The 17,274-nt window shown below is 37.5% G+C and overlaps 2 protein-coding genes across 4 annotated transcripts in view; one reads left to right on the top strand and one right to left on the bottom strand.

Annotated features, from left to right (window-relative positions):
* The first annotated feature begins 181 nt into the window (after positions 1–181).
* psmd6 (proteasome 26S subunit, non-ATPase 6) lies at positions 182–6,981 on the top strand. The gene is made up of 8 exons (XM_088917344.1): positions 182–417; positions 1,437–1,642; positions 2,573–2,718; positions 3,812–4,031; positions 5,603–5,711; positions 6,100–6,268; positions 6,437–6,514; positions 6,720–6,981. Exons 1-8 carry the CDS (start codon positions 273–275, stop codon positions 6,814–6,816), a joined length of 1,170 nt encoding a protein of 389 aa, XP_088773470.1. The 5' UTR covers positions 182–272; the 3' UTR covers positions 6,817–6,981.
* Positions 6,982–9,121: 2,140 nt separating this feature from the next.
* Positions 9,122–17,274, bottom strand: part of atxn7 (ataxin 7) — a 58,908-nt gene continuing 50,755 nt past the window's right edge. For all 3 annotated transcript variants that reach the window (XM_088917868.1, XM_088917867.1, XM_088917869.1), the window contains 3 exons: positions 16,904–17,025; positions 14,869–15,862; positions 9,122–11,995 (listed from right to left, as the gene is read on the bottom strand). In XM_088917868.1, the coding sequence (XP_088773994.1) occupies positions 11,978–11,995; positions 14,869–15,862; positions 16,904–17,025 (1,134 nt within the window). In that variant the 3' untranslated portion in view covers positions 9,122–11,977. The remainder of the gene's footprint in view (positions 11,996–14,868; positions 15,863–16,903; positions 17,026–17,274) is intronic.

The raw sequence follows: 17,274 nt of genomic DNA, 5'->3' as shown, positions 1-17,274 counted from the left end.
TTCTTCTGTGTAAAACATTTGTATGAGGAATGGGAGTGCGGAGTGAGATTGAATTATTATCCAGATACTGTATAATTACGGTACAAAAAAACGAGTTGCATTTACGCGCATGGCCAGGAGGCGGCGGTGGCAGTTACAGTTTCGCCTTGTTGCCTTCGGCTCTTTCGCTTGGTCTGAGCTCGTTGGCGTAGTGTAATTTCATTCAGCAGCCCGGGTTTTCATTTTCAGGTCCCCGCATAATCCTTGTATTTACGCCGAGAGAACCAGAAGAAATGCCGCTGGAAAACCTGGAAGAAGAGGGTTTGCCCAAAAACCCCGATCTGAGAATAGCCCAGCTCAAGTTCCTGCTCACGCTTGATGGACATCGTGCAGATGTAAAAGTTAAAGAGGAGCTGATGGAGGCCATTAAAGAGAATAGTAAGTAGGAGAAACCTGCAATAAGGCCGCCGCTGTCAAGTCAAAACTGTAGCGTCACTGGGGCCTCGGATTGATCCCGGGGCTCGAGTTAGACATGTAGCCTGGGCCTGGCTCTTAGGATCGCGGCTCAAAATCAACTACCAGAAGCGATTTGTATCGGGAAGTAAGGAAGCAGTATTTTTCGTCTGATAAATTGGATTTTTGAGAAACAATTAAATTGTTTTATTAATTGAAACAATGTTAAAGTTGCATATGAATACGATATGAACATATGATATGAATATCCGACCCGTGATGTTCATGTCTGGAACAGGATTGTGACAGTTTTACACACCTGTACACATGTATAGCTTGATGTGAAACAAATGAAATCGTCGACTGATTTTATTTAGATTTTTTTAAATGAAACAATTCTGCGTAACAAAATTAACGAGTTTCCTATATAATTCCTCAATTCACAGTTGTTAGGGCCTGATTGTCTTTTAAAGCTTGAAAGAAATTTTCTGCACCAGCGTCCCATCCATTGGATTAATTGCAACTGTCTGAAAAAGTTTTCTTTGTATTTGTTTCAGGATTATCATGACTGTCATTGTTGGATTGTAAATAACGTTGGGTCATGATGATGTAAGCATATTCGGTTAGAGTTGAATAAGTCTCTTTAGTGATGAGATAATATTTACTATTATATATATATAATTTATATATTACTATAAAATATAAAATATTACATATTGTCACCACAATACTTTTTATTATTGTTGGCAATACTTCGTCTTACAGCACAGCTATTGTGGAAAATTCTCCTCGGCCTTTTGCTTGTGCTGAATAATTTCGAGCGGGCAGGTTCGTCAGTGTGTCCAAGTTGCAAATAGAAAAAAGACAGGCTGTTGAGCCTCTTTACACATGAAGAAAACGTTGTTTGTTATTCTCTGCACTTCAACTCTGCGGAACTAACCTTTGCTTGTTCTTTTGTATTCAAGTTTGTTTTATTAGCTGGTCCGTTTGGCTTTGTCTTTCAGACATGGCCCCATACTACGAGGCTTTGTGCAAGGAACTTAAATGGCAGGTTGACACGGAATTCTTAAGCAAAATGAAGAAAGCCAACGAAGAGGTCCTGAAACGTCTGGACGACGTGTTGGAGGACGCAGAGAAGAATTTGGGAGAGAGTGAAATCCGTGACGCAATGATGGCCAAAGCTGAATACCTGATTAGAATTGGGGATAAGGTAAATATAATCTATTGTGATATTTCCCCAGGTTTCAAACTGCTTGTTTTTTGAAGACTGGGCATCTGATCATCTTCATACTAGGCAGGTATATTGGCACAGATAAGCCATTAAATTTGATAAAAATCTAAGAACATAAGAAGTTTTTTAAAAAAGGAGACTATTTGGCCCATTTTGTAGTTAGTAGTTAATTAATCCAAGGATGTCATCCAGCTGTTTCTTGAAAGATGCCATGATATTTGCTTCAGCATCATGGCTGGGTAGCCTGTTCCATGTTCCCACAACCCTTTGGGTAAAGCTGAGCTTCTTGGTTTTAGATGCACTTCCAAGCCTGGTCTTGTGTCAGCCAACATAAAACCATGACCTGCATATTTGAAACCCCTTTCAAAGTCTTTTTATAAAGAGCTGAACCAGTTAAATTAAAATTTGGAATATTTCACAAGCAACCAAAGCTGGTTCTGGTTTACAACCCACAAGATGATTATTTTCCCTCCCACTGCATGTGAAACTTTATCTTTCAACTCAGAACTGCTTTTGTCCAAGGCCATTTAAACTGCATGGATTTTATGAGCTGTTTTGCTAAGTGACATAATTGATTTTGTTAATACCCAGAGCTTGTTTCAGATTTCCATCTCACATATTGGGGGCATAGTTGTGCCCATACTGGGTCATCACACACTTTGCAAAATGTGCTGTGTAACATGATCGTCTCTACCTTAGAAACTTTAGCAAGCTAAGTTAGTATGGATCACTCTAGTGATGAAGCACTTACAGTATGGTGCAGTAGATTTCCTCTATAATACAAGATGGTTGCTTGACCATCATTTTCTTGTCTTGCTGATAAACAAGATTTTCTAATAACCAGTAAAATTTGGTAGGTCTTGTATTAAGTACTTTTTCCCATGTGTGTTTTGTTTTGTCAATGTTTAGGAAGGAGCACTAACAGCTTTTAGGAAGACCTATGACAAAACTGTGGCTCTGGGACATCGTCTAGATATTGTTTTTTATCTTTTGAGAATTGGATTGTTCTATATGGATAGTGACCTCATCACACGAAACACTGAAAAAGCAAAAAGGTAAAATCACAATGATGAAAATACATTCATACTTTTGTGCATTATGAGTAAAATGAATTTTATTTGAACAGTAGATGCTTAGATGATTAAATTGGTGAAAAAAAGGGTACATAATTTCTTTATGCTGTGGGATTGGTTTTGAACTTTGCATAACCCCTTTCAAAATTGCCTTAAAAATCTCTAAACCGATTCAGTGAAAAATTGAGCAGATTTCATCAACAGCCATTTTTAGATATTTACACTAAAAGCTGCTGTAATCATTTTAAATCCAGCAAGGAGACCTATCGCATCTACTGTTCCTATGTCTGAACAATTAAGTCTGAACTTCATATGTACTATTCTAAAGAGAGTAGTACATATGAAGTAGAAAATGTTGAAAGCCCATTGTTTCAGGGAAGTCTCGCAAATGAACTTGAAACATGGCTGGCTTCCTCACACTTTGACCTGCTTCAGACATCCACCTCGCAGGTTGCAGCATCACCTTTTAAGCTCATGGGTCATTGTCTTCTTGGTGAAACACTTATCATGGTCAGACTCCTCCAGGTTGTCTTGCAGATCACTCACACGATAAGTGGGTTGTGACTTCCTTGGAAGCCATTTAAATCTACTTGTATTATAGAGGAACAAGTAATGGGTTTATTCCATGCTGAAAAGATAAGAAAGGAAACACTACGTTTCGGCTGTGGAGCCTTCTTCTGGTGTGAACAACCCTGGTTTCCTTTCTTCACTTTTCAGCATGGAATAAACCCATTACTTGTTCCTTTGCAGCCTACACATGCTGATGCAGCTACCCACCTGAACTGCTTGTATTACAGTCAGATTTAGAAATTCTCAGTTTCATTTTAGGGTTTTCAAAGGACTGTTGGGAAGGTGGAGAGAAAAGTGATAATCCATGTGTTTCTGTTTGCAAGCTGACTGAGAACACTTTCAAGTGAATGATACTGTGACATTCTGTTTTGTACATTTTCTGTTTTATCTTTTCTGTTTGTCATTTCTGTAATTTTCACGTGCTCCAGAGAACAAGCTGGACTGTAGGGATGCTGTTATTTCTTTATGATTCCAGGCGCTCATGGCATGTGTGCTTGTTTTGCAGCCTTATAGAAGAAGGGGGAGACTGGGACAGGAGGAACCGTTTGAAAGTTTACCAGGGCCTTTATTGTGTGGCTATTCGAGACTTCAAGCAAGCTGCAGAACTCTTCCTTGACACAGTGTCCACTTTTACTTCCTATGAACTAATGGATTATAAGACATTTGTGACTTATACAGTTTACGTGAGCATGATTGCTCTAAAGCGACCTGATCTCAGGGAAAAGGTAGGTTGCTAATGTGTTTAAGTTAAATGTGAGACACCTACAGACTGTGAAGCAGGTATCCCTAATTTTGGCCCTCCGTAGCCACAGCCTTGTCAAAATTGTAGGTGTCTTGATATGTGAAAAAAAAAATCAGCCAATTGTAAGGTTTAAATCTTTTCTTAAATTGAGCTTTTGGGTTTTATTTCTATCACTGAATCTTTATCAGACTTGGACTCAAATGTACATGCATTTGGATATGAGCTTAAAGCTGTTAACCCCTGTTCCTCAAGGAGAGACCTGCTGTTTAGAAGCATTCAAGCTTACTTGTTTACTTAAATTTTCAAAAATATGTAGACAATGATAATTTTAATGGCCTTCCACTGTTATTTTATAAGCTGGTTTTACACCTCATAGTGGAAGACTTGTGATGCCTACCCAAGTCAAAGCCTTAAGTGCTTTGACTAAGCCCTTCCCCCTAGGCCTTTAATCAAAGGCACTTTGAGATTTGAAGATTTGGCTTGTGGCTTTCGTGGACTGGAGTTTCCTTGAGTACTGGGTTGTTGTATGTTGTAGTGCAATTCTGGTTTAGAATGCCTGAAGGTTTCTTGTTTTCTTTCCATCTGAACCAATTTATAACCTAATTGAACTCAGAGTTGAACCCTCTCCTTGTTTTTTAAGGAAAGCAATGTAAAAGGCAAACAAAATAGGATATATAGTTCTCTCATTTAAATGAAGTGATGTTATGTTCAAGTGGTGTAATGCATTAGTAAGGCCTCATTTCGAATTTTATGTGCAATTGTGATTATCACAAGAGAACAGCAAGCCGATACATTCTAGGTATCTGCCTTCAGGGCAGAAGGAACCAAATCGTTTTGAGTCTTGAACTGAGAAGATTACAAGGGACCTGATACAACTTTGCAGAATTCTCAAAAGCGTTGACAAAGACAATTCGGACGGCTTCCAAATGAACAGTGATTCACAATTCAGAGGCCCCAAGTGGGAAGTATGTGGAACTGTTTAAGATTGAGCACAGGATGCACTTTTGTGCAAAGGGTTGTGAGAGTATGGAACCCAGCCACATTGTTGAAACCTGGCTTTTTTTAAAGGAAACAGCTGGTCCTTGGATAAATAATAAACTACTAACTACTAAACAGTAGAAATGACCTCCACTTGTTTGGAATCTTTCTTATGTTCTTAAGGAGCTGGGGTTTTAAAGACACTTAGAAAATCTGCTGGAGAGTGACTGTTGAGGAATGGAGATAATCACCTCTGTTCTGTAGGCACCTTATAAGCATTTTTAAGAGCTAGAAAACTTAGCCAATGTGACACCTTTCTCCACTTAATTAAATTCTTTAAGGTCGAAGATAGCACTCTAGTCCTGGAGCTGTCTGCCACTGTATTGTATACTTTTTTTTAATAAGGAACCCATTTTGTATTTCACCTGCCTTCAGAGCACAGGCAATAGTGTGTTGAAACCGTAGGCAAAAAAAAATTGAATTTACTTTCTTCAAAGCAATCTTTTGAAAATTATCTTCCCTTTACTATAACATTGAACCAGTTTTTTTTCTATTTCTCTTTCTCTTGTAATCCAGGTAATAAAAGGAGCAGAGATCCTGGAGGTGTTGCACAGTTTACCTGCCGTTCGACAGTACTTATTCTCTCTGTATGAGTGCCGGTACTCGGTTTTCTTTCAGTCTTTGGGTAGGTCCCCCTTTGATTTTTTTACAAGTTGCTCGTGTTTTTGGTGCTGTGAAAAAGAGCTCATTTGAGTGTTCAAACCCAAACTTTAATGACGGTGTTTGTCAGAAATTCAAGGAAGTGCTTAGTGTAGTGAGTGCCAGTTCTCTGCACCATGCTGACAGGCTGTGTTTGTAGGATTAGCAATGAGGAAGTAAGAGGTTTGTGTGACATGCGTGGCAACCACCACCCTGCTGTCTGCTGTGCACAGCACTTGTGCAGAACTTGACTTCAGTAAGCTGAAGGCTTGATCCACTCGATTCATTCAATGTGTACCTCTTTGTGAAGCAGAGGTAGGACTAAGTACATAACTGCATTCTCCTTAAACATTTGTCTTGGACTTTTTTTGCAGCAACTGTGGAACAGGAGCTAAAAAAAGACTGGCTGTTTGCACCCCATTATCGTTACTATGTCCGAGAGATGAGAATCCACGCCTACAGCCAGTTGCTGGAGTCTTATCGCTCACTGACTCTGGGCTACATGGCTGAGGCCTTTGGGGTCGGCGTGGAGTTCATTGATCAGTAAGTTGCATTCGGCACGGTCACAATAATGAAACCAAGAACGCTTGACATCTAACATTGACACTTCTCAGATCAATGTCAATGTGGAATGTTGCCAATGGACCTGCTCTGTTAATTTTTCAGGTTTTAAATGTGCTAATTTAATCTGGGCAACTTTTTCTTTTACAGGGAACTTTCCAGATTTATTGCAGCTGGTAGACTACATTGCAAAATAGACAAAGTGAATGAGATTGTGGAAACAAACAGGTACGGTATAATTTGGATTATAACGGAGACTGTAGGACATTGCTATTACCATAAACTAACTAAATACTTTAAAATATATCTGAGAGCAGTTTAACTGATTTTATACTGTCTTTGTATTTTCTATATCGTGCTGTTCTGTTCAGAATGTAATATGTTTAGTTTTGTGTCAAGAGAATTTCCCTTAAATGGCTTCTGTTCTTTTCAGGCCTGACAGCAAGAACTGGCAGTACCAGGAGACCATAAAGAAAGGAGATCTGCTATTGAACAGAGTCCAAAAGCTCTCCAGAGTTATCAATATGTAACATGCAATGTATAAAGATTGGTATTGTAAGCTTTGGGTTTCAGGCAATGAAATATAAAGGTTGAGCGATAGTACTAAAATATTTCATGTAACAGTTTGTAGTTGTCTACAGTATGTTTAACTATTAAGTGTATATAATAAAATTTTCAAAAAAGTTGCAACTACATGTATTTTTATTTGCTCTTTAATGTCATCAGTCATCATTTAGAAAGGCTAATCTGCAACATTTGTAACTACTCATTTTATAACTGATAAATTAGATCTTAATACAAGAAATTGTATATGGCCAATAAAGTGATCTTTTCTTTTAAAAAAGAAACATATCAATACTGATTTGTAGTGGCAGTCAAATGAGCCAAGGATATTTATTAGCAAGCAGAACCTTCTCCCAGTTCTCTCACATTAAAGGATTCTACATTTATACTTCAAATCGGTTGTTTGAATCTCAGCCTTCATGTGGTAGGGATCTCAATACCAAGAGTTACTTTAGCTTATCTTTATATTTAGCACTTTAGCACATGAAATATCTCAATTTAGCAAAAGCGGTTTGTTCACTTGAAACAGGTCAACCTCCATATTAATCGGAGAACATCTTTTTGAAAGTTAAAAATGTTCCATGTTAAGAAATTAGTTCCCTAGAGCAGAGGTTCTTGGTTCTGTGTGCCTTTTATTTTCTTTGCACAAATTAACATTTCATCATGATTTTAATTGATCTTAACTTGGATTAACACTTTTCAGACCGTCATAAAACAGGGGATTTCAACTAAAACTGTCAATCACTAGTGCTTGATGGTTTTAATCTCCTATACTTTCATTCACCTTTTTCTGCACAGTCCTTGATTTAAAATACAGTATACATGTACTTGCATTGTTGTGTAGTAGCAACTACAGCACTGGAAATGTCATGCTCTCTTCAACTTCATACAGCATTGGTCCCATATTATTCTGAACAACAACTGATCAAGTTGACTTTGGTGAATAGAAACATGAAGAAATTACAATGTATCAAAACTTCATTTTCTTTCTGTGGAGATCCAGTGGGTTATGAAAATGTTAGTAAGGGAAACAACTTCTCAGAAATTGGTCCAGTGTTTATATAGATTACAAATACCATTCATGAACCAAAAGCAAATTTAAAAACACCTTGATTAGCTTGTAATTAAGAACCTGGCTGGAACAAAAAACAAGACTGGTCCCCTAGGACAAGAGTTGGGAGAAATGACATGATTGGCCACCTCTGCACTAAGCCCTGGTGGATTTGTACATACAAATGTTTCATTAGCAACCTATTAAACAGCACACTGGCCACATAAACCGGTACCATTTTGCACAGAATTTAAAGGTTTGTGAGTAATGTAATGTTTATTTTGTGATGCATGTAGTAACAGTTTTCAGAAATGCAGGTAGTTTTAAGTGTGCATTATGTGTACCACAATATAGCATCCAAGCAAGATTTGAGCAGTTAATGAAAATAGGATAATAATTCCTTACACTTATATAGGGCTTTCCTGGTAACTCCACTCAAAGTGCTCTACAGGTAATGGAGACCTACCTCCACCGATATGCAGCACCCACCTGGATAAAACGATGGCAGCCAAAGTGCGTCAGTGCTCTTGCCACTCATCTGCTATCAGTGGGGAGGAGAGCAGAGTAAGGAAACCAGTTAAGAGGTGGGGATTATTAGCAGGCTATGTTTAGTTAAGGCCAGAGGAAATTTGGCCAGGATACCTGGGTAACACCCCCACACCTTTTGATCAAAATACTACAAGATTCAAACTAAGAGGACAAGTAGACAATTGCATTGGCCCAGCCAATCAAAGACAGGCAGCATTGTCTTTGGACTGTTAGAGAAAACCAGAGCTAATTGAATCCAGTAATCACAACATTTCTAAGAATTAATGACAGTAATTGAAAGGAGGGTTAGCATGCGTGGAGCATAAATTAATGGTCATGCAGACCCATGTTTACCCTATATAAGAATATTTGGCATTTAAAACTGATTTAATTTTTCTATTAAGTATTTTAAGTTTTTTTTCTTAATGTTGTAATGTCAAATTCCATAATAGGTTACCATGTTTAGAGGGGTTTAGGGGTTTTTAAGATTGAAGCATGTTCCTATTCAATTCAATACGATTTTATCTTGTACTCCTCCTTTCAAGATAAAATCATTATGCTTAGGACAGTGAGTGTTCATTTAGTACATGCCCTCCTGAAGTGTTATGCTTACCATATCCCTACAGATTTCAGTGAGTTACTAAACATAAAAAGGAACAAATATCAGAAAAAGAAGCCAAGACTTGTTTTACGTATAAATAACAGTATAAATTATTTTTTTATTTACAGAAACCTGTTACAAAACAAATAGACTATACAATCTTTCTTTAAATATTTAAAGTAAATCTCTATCCTACTACATTTGTTCATGAATTATATAGCAGCCAACACAAAAAGTCCAGCTGATCAAATGCATTTGATTATGTATACAAAAATCAACTATTCACACTTTACACAGGAGTTTGCTTTTAGAACCATTCTCAACAAGCAAGCTGCTTTCTGGCTTTAATTCACATTTACATACGTGTAGTGCTTAATCAAACAAAGATTTATATAGTACTATGTTTTGGAAACACTGGCAGAACTGTCAGAAAAGTTTGAATGTTAAGGTAAACAAAACACCTTTTGAGATTTCTCTTTTATTTTAAATAGTTGGACCTTAACGAAACACATGGAGGCCAACATTTATTAAGCTCAGTTTTCATTCTTGGAACAGAACTGGATTTAAATTCAACAGTAGTCTAAAAGAATCAGTGTCACCAGACCGAATGGGAAAACCAAAAATGTTTCTCTTACGGTTTTCAAAATAAGTCAGGTCCGTACATAATCTTCTGAAGAAGAGATTCTGACATTGAGGCTAGCTGACATAAGTGTTGGTGTTTTTTCCACAATTAAGAACCACTGTCAGGTGGAAAAAGCAAGCTCCTAAACAATTTTAAACATTCAAGTCTTATAAAAAAAATAAAAAACAGCTGTCCTTAAAACAGTCATAGTGTGAAACTATTTTCAGGCACTTTCTTTTTTCCCCATTATTTTCTAAAAGCTGCAAACAAAGTCTTCAGTAAAAAGCAGTGTTTCAAATTAAAAGTTTGGCAACAATGATGCAAGCAGTTGCATTGTATTAAAGTTGTTCTTCCTTGTTCTAATTGCCCTACTCCCAAGACATTAAAGGGAAAGTGCTGCCAAAAAGGAATTGGAGATGTTACTGATTACATACTGGACATTTGTGAGGCTGAGCTGGTCAGACTGGAGCTTTTCTGCTCACCTTGCATCTCTGGAAAACCAACATGAAAAAGCAAAACTGTAAGACCTTCCAGAATTAAGATTTTCTTTGCTTTTCCATATGACAGAGCTCAATGACAACACTTAACCTTCAAAGAATCCCAGAACATATTAAAGAAATGTCCATCAATTTCTGTTATAGGCATATTGCATTATTGGCTTGGCAGTGAACCACTTCAAATAATAAAAGTCCTTTAAGTTGTTAATTATTTACTAAATAAATAAATATTGATGATCTCAATTGTACCAAAATTGGATATAAGAAAAATGCCTGTGCAAAAATACATATTTAAATATGTACATTTTTAACAAAATATGTATTCTGAAATAGGGATACTTCAATATTTGTATAATCCATTACAAGAAAAGCCAAAATAAAGATACAAAACTGACTCTGCTTTATAATTTTGTTCTTTAAGTGACAGATAGGGTTAAGAAAACCTCAGGAGTTAAAATAATTAGCCACTGTATGTAACTGCCTTCACTTCACTTAAAACTCCTATCAGTAAGTTTGCAAAGCTAACAATTGAACAACTGTGCAAGAAAACCACAGAAGTTAAGGATCACTGGTTTATAAATAACCCACAAGCATAAATTCTAGTGAACTGTCTGATGTAAAAACTTTAGAAATTCATGGTAAAATAGAAATAAATAATATCTGAATTTTAGTGTAGAAACCGCTGATTATTGAAGTGAGATTTACTTTAAAGACTATGCACTTATATATTTGTATGCTTTTGACCAACAGGTTGTATATAATAACTTAAAAAAATTGTGACATAACCCAATCATCCAGGCAATTATATTCACAGTATAAGGTGACACGTGTGACAATTAAGTGAAATTGCAATTGCTAAAATGCACAACCATCTGCAGAGTCAGCATTTCCCTATTTAAGAGGAACTTCATTGTCATATCACATTGAAAATTTTATTTAGAACAAAAAACTCTCACAATGCTTGGTCTTTTCAGTGCTACACAGAACGTTTCTCCCTCTGAATAAAACCTTTTTTTCCAATGTAATGTAAACTACCACTTGCATAAAATGGGGGCATGAACAATATTCAGTGGCTCCAAATGGTTATGCTTCAGCAGCTGAATATCAATCTAGAATTAATTGATGGATAAATGCAAAAAATACTGAAATGATTTAACAACAAATAAGCAGTCAGAAACAAAAATAATGTTCCCGAGAAACTGAACAGTGACCGTCAAAGTAATCTGTGTCTAAACAAAAAAACTCCTGACAGTTTCTTACCCCTACTTGCCTACTCAGAAGCTAGGCTTTTTAGGTTTTAATCCAAGTAGTTCTGCAGAGTCTGTCCTGCTGAACACACAGATTGTGCACTTGCATCCAACTACAAGGAAGAGATTGGTAGAAACCAAAGCATCATATTAGTAACACACAGGTCACTCCCTCATGCAACTTTTGGTTTTGGGTACAAATACGCAGGCATTAACCCACCACTTGTTGCCCAGCCCTTATCTGTACCTTATATTTTAGTGTGAGGTCACTGCATACACTATTCTTCAAAGGACAACCTCATAGATGTGTAGTCAGCACGTCCTTTCCACTATTAACACTGATTAGAGCAACAGCCTGATGGATCTTCATCCAGTGTTGGCATGGAACCTCGACTGTGGCATTGCTACAGACATGGCTTTGGGGAATTCCTTGATGTAACTTGACAGTTCAGTAGAGCTCCAGCCCTGAGGAACATGGGAAGCTGAGATAACAAAGGCCTCTTGCAAATCAGAGTACCGGACCAGTATGTCTCTGCTTGATGTCCAGTTCTTTTTCGAAGCAAGAACTAAAACAGCAGTCGTCAGGGACGCGCCTTTGGCTGGAAAAAAGGGGGAAAAGCCATAAGTACAAGTTTAAAACAATACTACTTCATTAAATCGGTCCTCTTCTATTTCACCTTTAAACTGAAGTCGACCAAATTTCTTAGTATAGCTGGGGGATGTTCACAATGGTGCAACACTGAGAAGTTGTAAAAGCTCATATTCTTTAGCAGAGGGTTTTGCAACTGAATTTCAAATACAAACACTACAACCATACCTTTGAACAATTGCCTTTAACCCAATACTTCAGTCACACCAGCTTTATAGAAGGGTACTAGATTTGTGCTGTACGGTGTTGATTTAGGCAACGAAAATGTTCATTAATCACCGGTTTTTCATTTTAGTTAATGAAGACGAAATGCTCATGAAAATAACCCACAATGACAATGACTAAATTGCTTTGGATTTTTGTTTGAGTGAATTAAGACGAGACGAAATTACATCTGCCTAAAACCCATACTGAAATGAATTTTGAAGTTTTGCGTTTACTTGGTCTGAGCAATAGCAGGCAGGCTATACCAGTATAATCCCAGGGCTGCGGCTGTGAGAATCGCAAGTATCAGGGTGCGCCATGTTCCAACCTGTTCTCTTTTGTTTACTGTCTGTCCCTCATTTCCAGCCAGTCTTCCACAGTTCATGTAAGGTTTTTTTTAATTTGTTAATTGGTTGGTATCCAGATAAACAACGAGATGTATACGCTGTACTAATTAGATTAAATATTAAAACTAGAGCACCTCGCTTTTTTTTTACAAAAAGAAAAGCCATGGAGATGCAAGAAATGCTTGTGATACTCCATGTTTTCAGCTGGACGAAAAAGATCTGGAGTCTGGCAGTACTTTATATAGGATGAGCAAACCAAAAGGCTATTGTAAAACATTACAGAAGATAAAAAAAAACACAGCTACATTATGAAAACTACAAAAAACTGAAGTGCCGTATGAGTCAGAGCACTGCATTTCAGACACTTTGCATAAAAAAATAAGTTTTATACTACTAAAAAATTAACTAGAAAACTAACCATAGTTTTGCGTATTAGGAAATTACTATTTTCCGTCTTGGCAAGAGATTAATGTGTAAGAAGTAAGTTACTGTTAAAATGTGAGAGCTGGTCAAACACGCCACGTGCGCTGCATTTCAGCTTCGTAATAGTGTTCTAATCAGAAACTAATGTTAGTTTGTAAAATGCTTTTTGTGTACTTTATATTTCACAGTATATAACAGCCATTTGAAGAGAATGTTCTTTATTTACATGTAGTTTGTTTATATGGCTGAGTGTTAAGCTAAGCGAGAAAATACTATCACAGCATCGACATCTTACAGCACGTGCAGGCATTTATCCTGTCCTATTTTTAATATTTTTAATAACCATGCAGTAATTCCCCTATAGTTATTGCAAATTCAGTATTGTCAGGAGCCTCAAAACAAATTCATAACAATATTGCGTTGAATAAATAACTTTACAAAAAACCCTATGTAAAGTTACAGAATTATTATTAACAGTTCAAAAACAGATTTTCCTAGGAAAGATTCATACAATGTCTCTTTTTAAGATGATTTATTATTTACACTTTATTGCACAAATGTTTCTCGTGTTTGATATTTGAACTTTCTGGGAATCGATACACTTTAGATTGTGCAACAAAGACTTATCAGATGTCTTAGATATATTCTTAGAAACACATTTAATCATCTTCTATGTATTTTATATATTTTATTATTAAATTAAACAGCTTGACTAAAATCGAACTAAAACTGATTCTGTTTTAGTTGATTAAAAGTAAGACTACTTTTTGTCAAAACGTAGACGACTAGATCATTAAAAGTGGGTGACTAGAAAATGACTGTGACTAATAGGCACTAGTTGACTTGACTGAGACTAAATTTAAGACTGACTAAATTAGCACTGGTTCTGTACTAAGTAACACTAAAGAAACCAGAATGAACTCTAGCCCTGTATACCACATCATGGGCTTCAATCTTTTACTTTAACATTCATATTAAGCCAAAGAATAAAAATGCCAAATTCTGTGTATAGCTACTTCATATGTTATACCCCCCAGCCCTGGTCAGTTTTTCAGATATAAACATATTACTTGTTTCACAATAGCTTCAATACAAGGAATGAGAAATACGGCAGTGTGTAGGCAGGAGTGTCTACTCCCAACAGTTTTGTACTCATGAAAAAATGCCTCATTTTTATACTGTCCACTTTGTAACTTCATCCCTGCTGATCACCAAACTTCCTTGCCTGTCTGAGGCTTGAAAGCCTTATTTGTGAAGGGAGAGCTGTACTTAATTGACAGACAAGATAGACACCTTGAATTTGAAAAATGTCAAAACAGAAGAAGCCTATTTTTGCACAGTACATGTCACTGTGTGTCTCTGTGTTGGCCCACCAGGTAGATACATCTGTTCTGACCAAACTATCCTATTCTCCTCCCCACATATCCAGATGGCACCCCGGTTGGGCATCATCTGAGTTAGATGCTGCATCACTGCCATGGATCCAAGAGGGAATCGTGGATATAGTTATCGTTTAGGAGGATTTAGCTGGTCTACAGAGATCTCCATGGAGTACTGACATACAGAAGACATGATGGATGGATGGATTAATACCCTCATTCATTTATTTCCTTTTTTTTAATTATATAATGTTAGCATGCCCAAAGGGGTTGGGCAGCCAGTTGACCTTGGACCCCTAGAGGTTTTTTTTTCTCCTTAATAAGGAGTTTTTGGTTCTTCTCCTCCATTGTCTTCTAGTCTTTTCTGCTCTGTATTCATAAAACGTATGGTTACGTGCATTGTTAAGTGCCTTGGGGCAACCTTGTTGTGAACGGCGCTATACAAAAATAAATTGAATTGAATTGAGTACCTGTTGTATTAGCGAGTTGTTTGGAAGTCCTTGTGTCCCTGGGATTGTGCGGCCATGCTTTGCATGGATGTTGTTCACTCCAGGCGACTTGGCCACTTTGTTGGGTCTGCTGCTGCTGCTGTTAACGCTGCTGGAAGCGGGGGAGCCTTTCCGCTTCTTCCCTTCCAGCCTGTCCATGGGAGCGTGAGGGTGCGAGAAGCCACTGTGCGAGTTCACAGCCTGCTCCGTGGACTGGTGAACGAAAGGTCCAAGCGAGAGCGTGGAGTCGCTGCTTTTCATAACCACACTCATTCGCTTTATTGATTCTGCGGGGCTCCCCGATGGAGGGCCCCTCCCTGATTGGTCGTGTTTGAGGCTGAGAGAGTTTGTCCTGTTGGTGCTGCAGTTGAGGCCCGTGTTGTGGACGCTGCCATGGGATGAGGAAGTGACCGATGCGTGGTACATGCTCCCTGAGCTGCCAGAGTTCACTGCACAGTTTTTCTTGAAAGAAGGTGACTCTGCAGAATAAGACGAATAAGCAGGCAGTGGGGAGCTGTTTTTCCTTTTCTTTCCCGAGCTGTTGCTACTGCTGCTGCTGTTGTTGTTGCTGCTGCTGTTACAGTTAGTGATTGTTGCAGAAGGCTCCTTGGATCTGAAAGACTTGCTGCTGGGTTTGGATTTCTGAGGTCTACTCGATAACAGGGAAGGTACTGCTGAGTGTCCTGAAGGCATTTGGGGCGAAGAAGACACCTGTCTCGACTGTGTGTTGTATGCAGCATGGTCGATAGAACTCAACGGAGAAGTACGGGCACTTAAAGTAGTCCCGTATGAAAGTATTGATTTGCTGTCAAAAGACTGCGCATAAGGTGGGGAGACCAGCACTGGCGAGGGCATCACTGAGGAGGGGCACAGGAATCCTGTGGCATTCACACCGTAGTGTGACATAGGCAAAGAGCTTGTGCTTGTCTTGTGTGGCGCTGTGGACGCTGTGTTTTCGGACACTGGAGGAATTTTCCTGCAAAACAGAAGATGTCACTAGTTGTGCCTATGTAAATTTCTTTCCAAAGCAACACAGAACAAATTACTAGACTAACACCATGTCTGGAAAACTAGTGGATAGACGCATTTCATTTAACTGTTATCCTAATAATTCAAATACTTATTTCAGAAAACTGGAAAATTATTTTAAAAATAAAAACAAATGAAATCCAAAAGCAACTCTCTCAGAAGTTAAACACCTAAACAATAAATACAAAGGAATTCTATTCAGTTCTAGTTTGGACAAAAACTTACCACTTTCCGGCTTTATCAAAGAACTTTCTATCCTTCATCATATTTAATCTAAATATACTATATTTGTCACTGGAAATAGTGATATTTTTTGTTTTAGTCTTAATTTAAACCTTCCGCCACACAACTCTTTCTAGCTGTTACAACTTCACAAAGATGAATATTTGCATTTTATTTTCTCCTCACAATTGTGCCGCACACAGAATCTTAAAGAGAAAGGATTTCAAGCTTAAGCAGTAAAGCAATAGTTTCACAGTAATTACCAATCACTGTGTTAAATTTAGCTAAATGGGTCCAGGAGGTCATACACAGTAAAGCCAGTCCAGATAGTTGTATTTTTATGCCTTTGCATTCACTTAATGTGATTCTTATAAAGCCTACTTCTGCTGAAACACAGAAGGGTTCTTATTAATAATGATTGGGGGTGTTGGGACGTTGAGCGTCTCAGGGTTTCTGCTGATATTTTTACCCTAAAAGTCAATGGAGATTTGCAAGACAGTACAGTTCTATTTACTAGATCATTCACCTAATGCTGCAGAATAGCTTTCGCATTAAAGTATTTCCAAAAATCCTGACTACCGACAATTTTGCAAGAAAGCTACATTTTTTGGTTATACCAGAAGGAAAAAAACAACTCAGCATAGACTTATTTTTTAGATGTTATTTAACTCTATGCTTTGTGCAAAGATTAAAGGAACAAAGAAAACCTGCATGTAAAAATAATGTAATATTCACATTCTACGTTCTATGTGAAACAGCAACTCACTTCCACATTTGAGAATTCACATGCTTATCCACCATAGCGCTAAGTGCATATCGAACACGATCCCATCGTCTGTCGAAAGCGTAGCAGCTTCTACCAAACTGCCGACTGCCAAAGGAGCAAAACTAAAAAAAAAAATCACAATCCTTTACCTGTTAGAAAATACATCTCAGTCCATCCATCGTTATTAAGAAATCAAACATATAGTATATTATATAGTGTATTATGCCAAAAGAAACAACATATGGACCATAAGAATAATGCAATAACAACTTTTCATAAGCGAGCACAGTAGGGAGTAATAGTAAGATAAAATTTTACTTTGTTAAAAAAAATACTAAAATTCAGACTTCTTTGGAAAATTTCTACACAGC

Source organism: Atractosteus spatula, chromosome 5 (genome assembly GCF_055471065.1).
Source record: "Atractosteus spatula isolate fAtrSpa1 chromosome 5, fAtrSpa1.hap1, whole genome shotgun sequence".
Taxonomy (NCBI): Eukaryota; Metazoa; Chordata; class Actinopteri; order Semionotiformes; family Lepisosteidae; genus Atractosteus; species Atractosteus spatula.
This window is presented reverse-complemented; position numbering and strand designations above follow the sequence as displayed.

What these genes read in the sequence shown, in the direction of transcription:
- psmd6 (XM_088917344.1), top strand. Translation starts at nt 273, where the DNA reads ATGCCGCTGGAAAACCTGGAAGAAGAGGGTTTGCCCAAAAACCCCGAT. An exon ending in GGAGGCCATTAAAGAGAATA is followed by an intron (nt 418 to 1,436) that starts GTAAGTAGGAGA and finishes TTTGTCTTTCAG; the next exon opens with ACATGGCCCCATACTACGAG. An exon ending in GGCGTGGAGTTCATTGATCA is followed by an intron (nt 6,269 to 6,436) that starts GTAAGTTGCATT and finishes TTTCTTTTACAG; the next exon opens with GGAACTTTCCAGATTTATTG.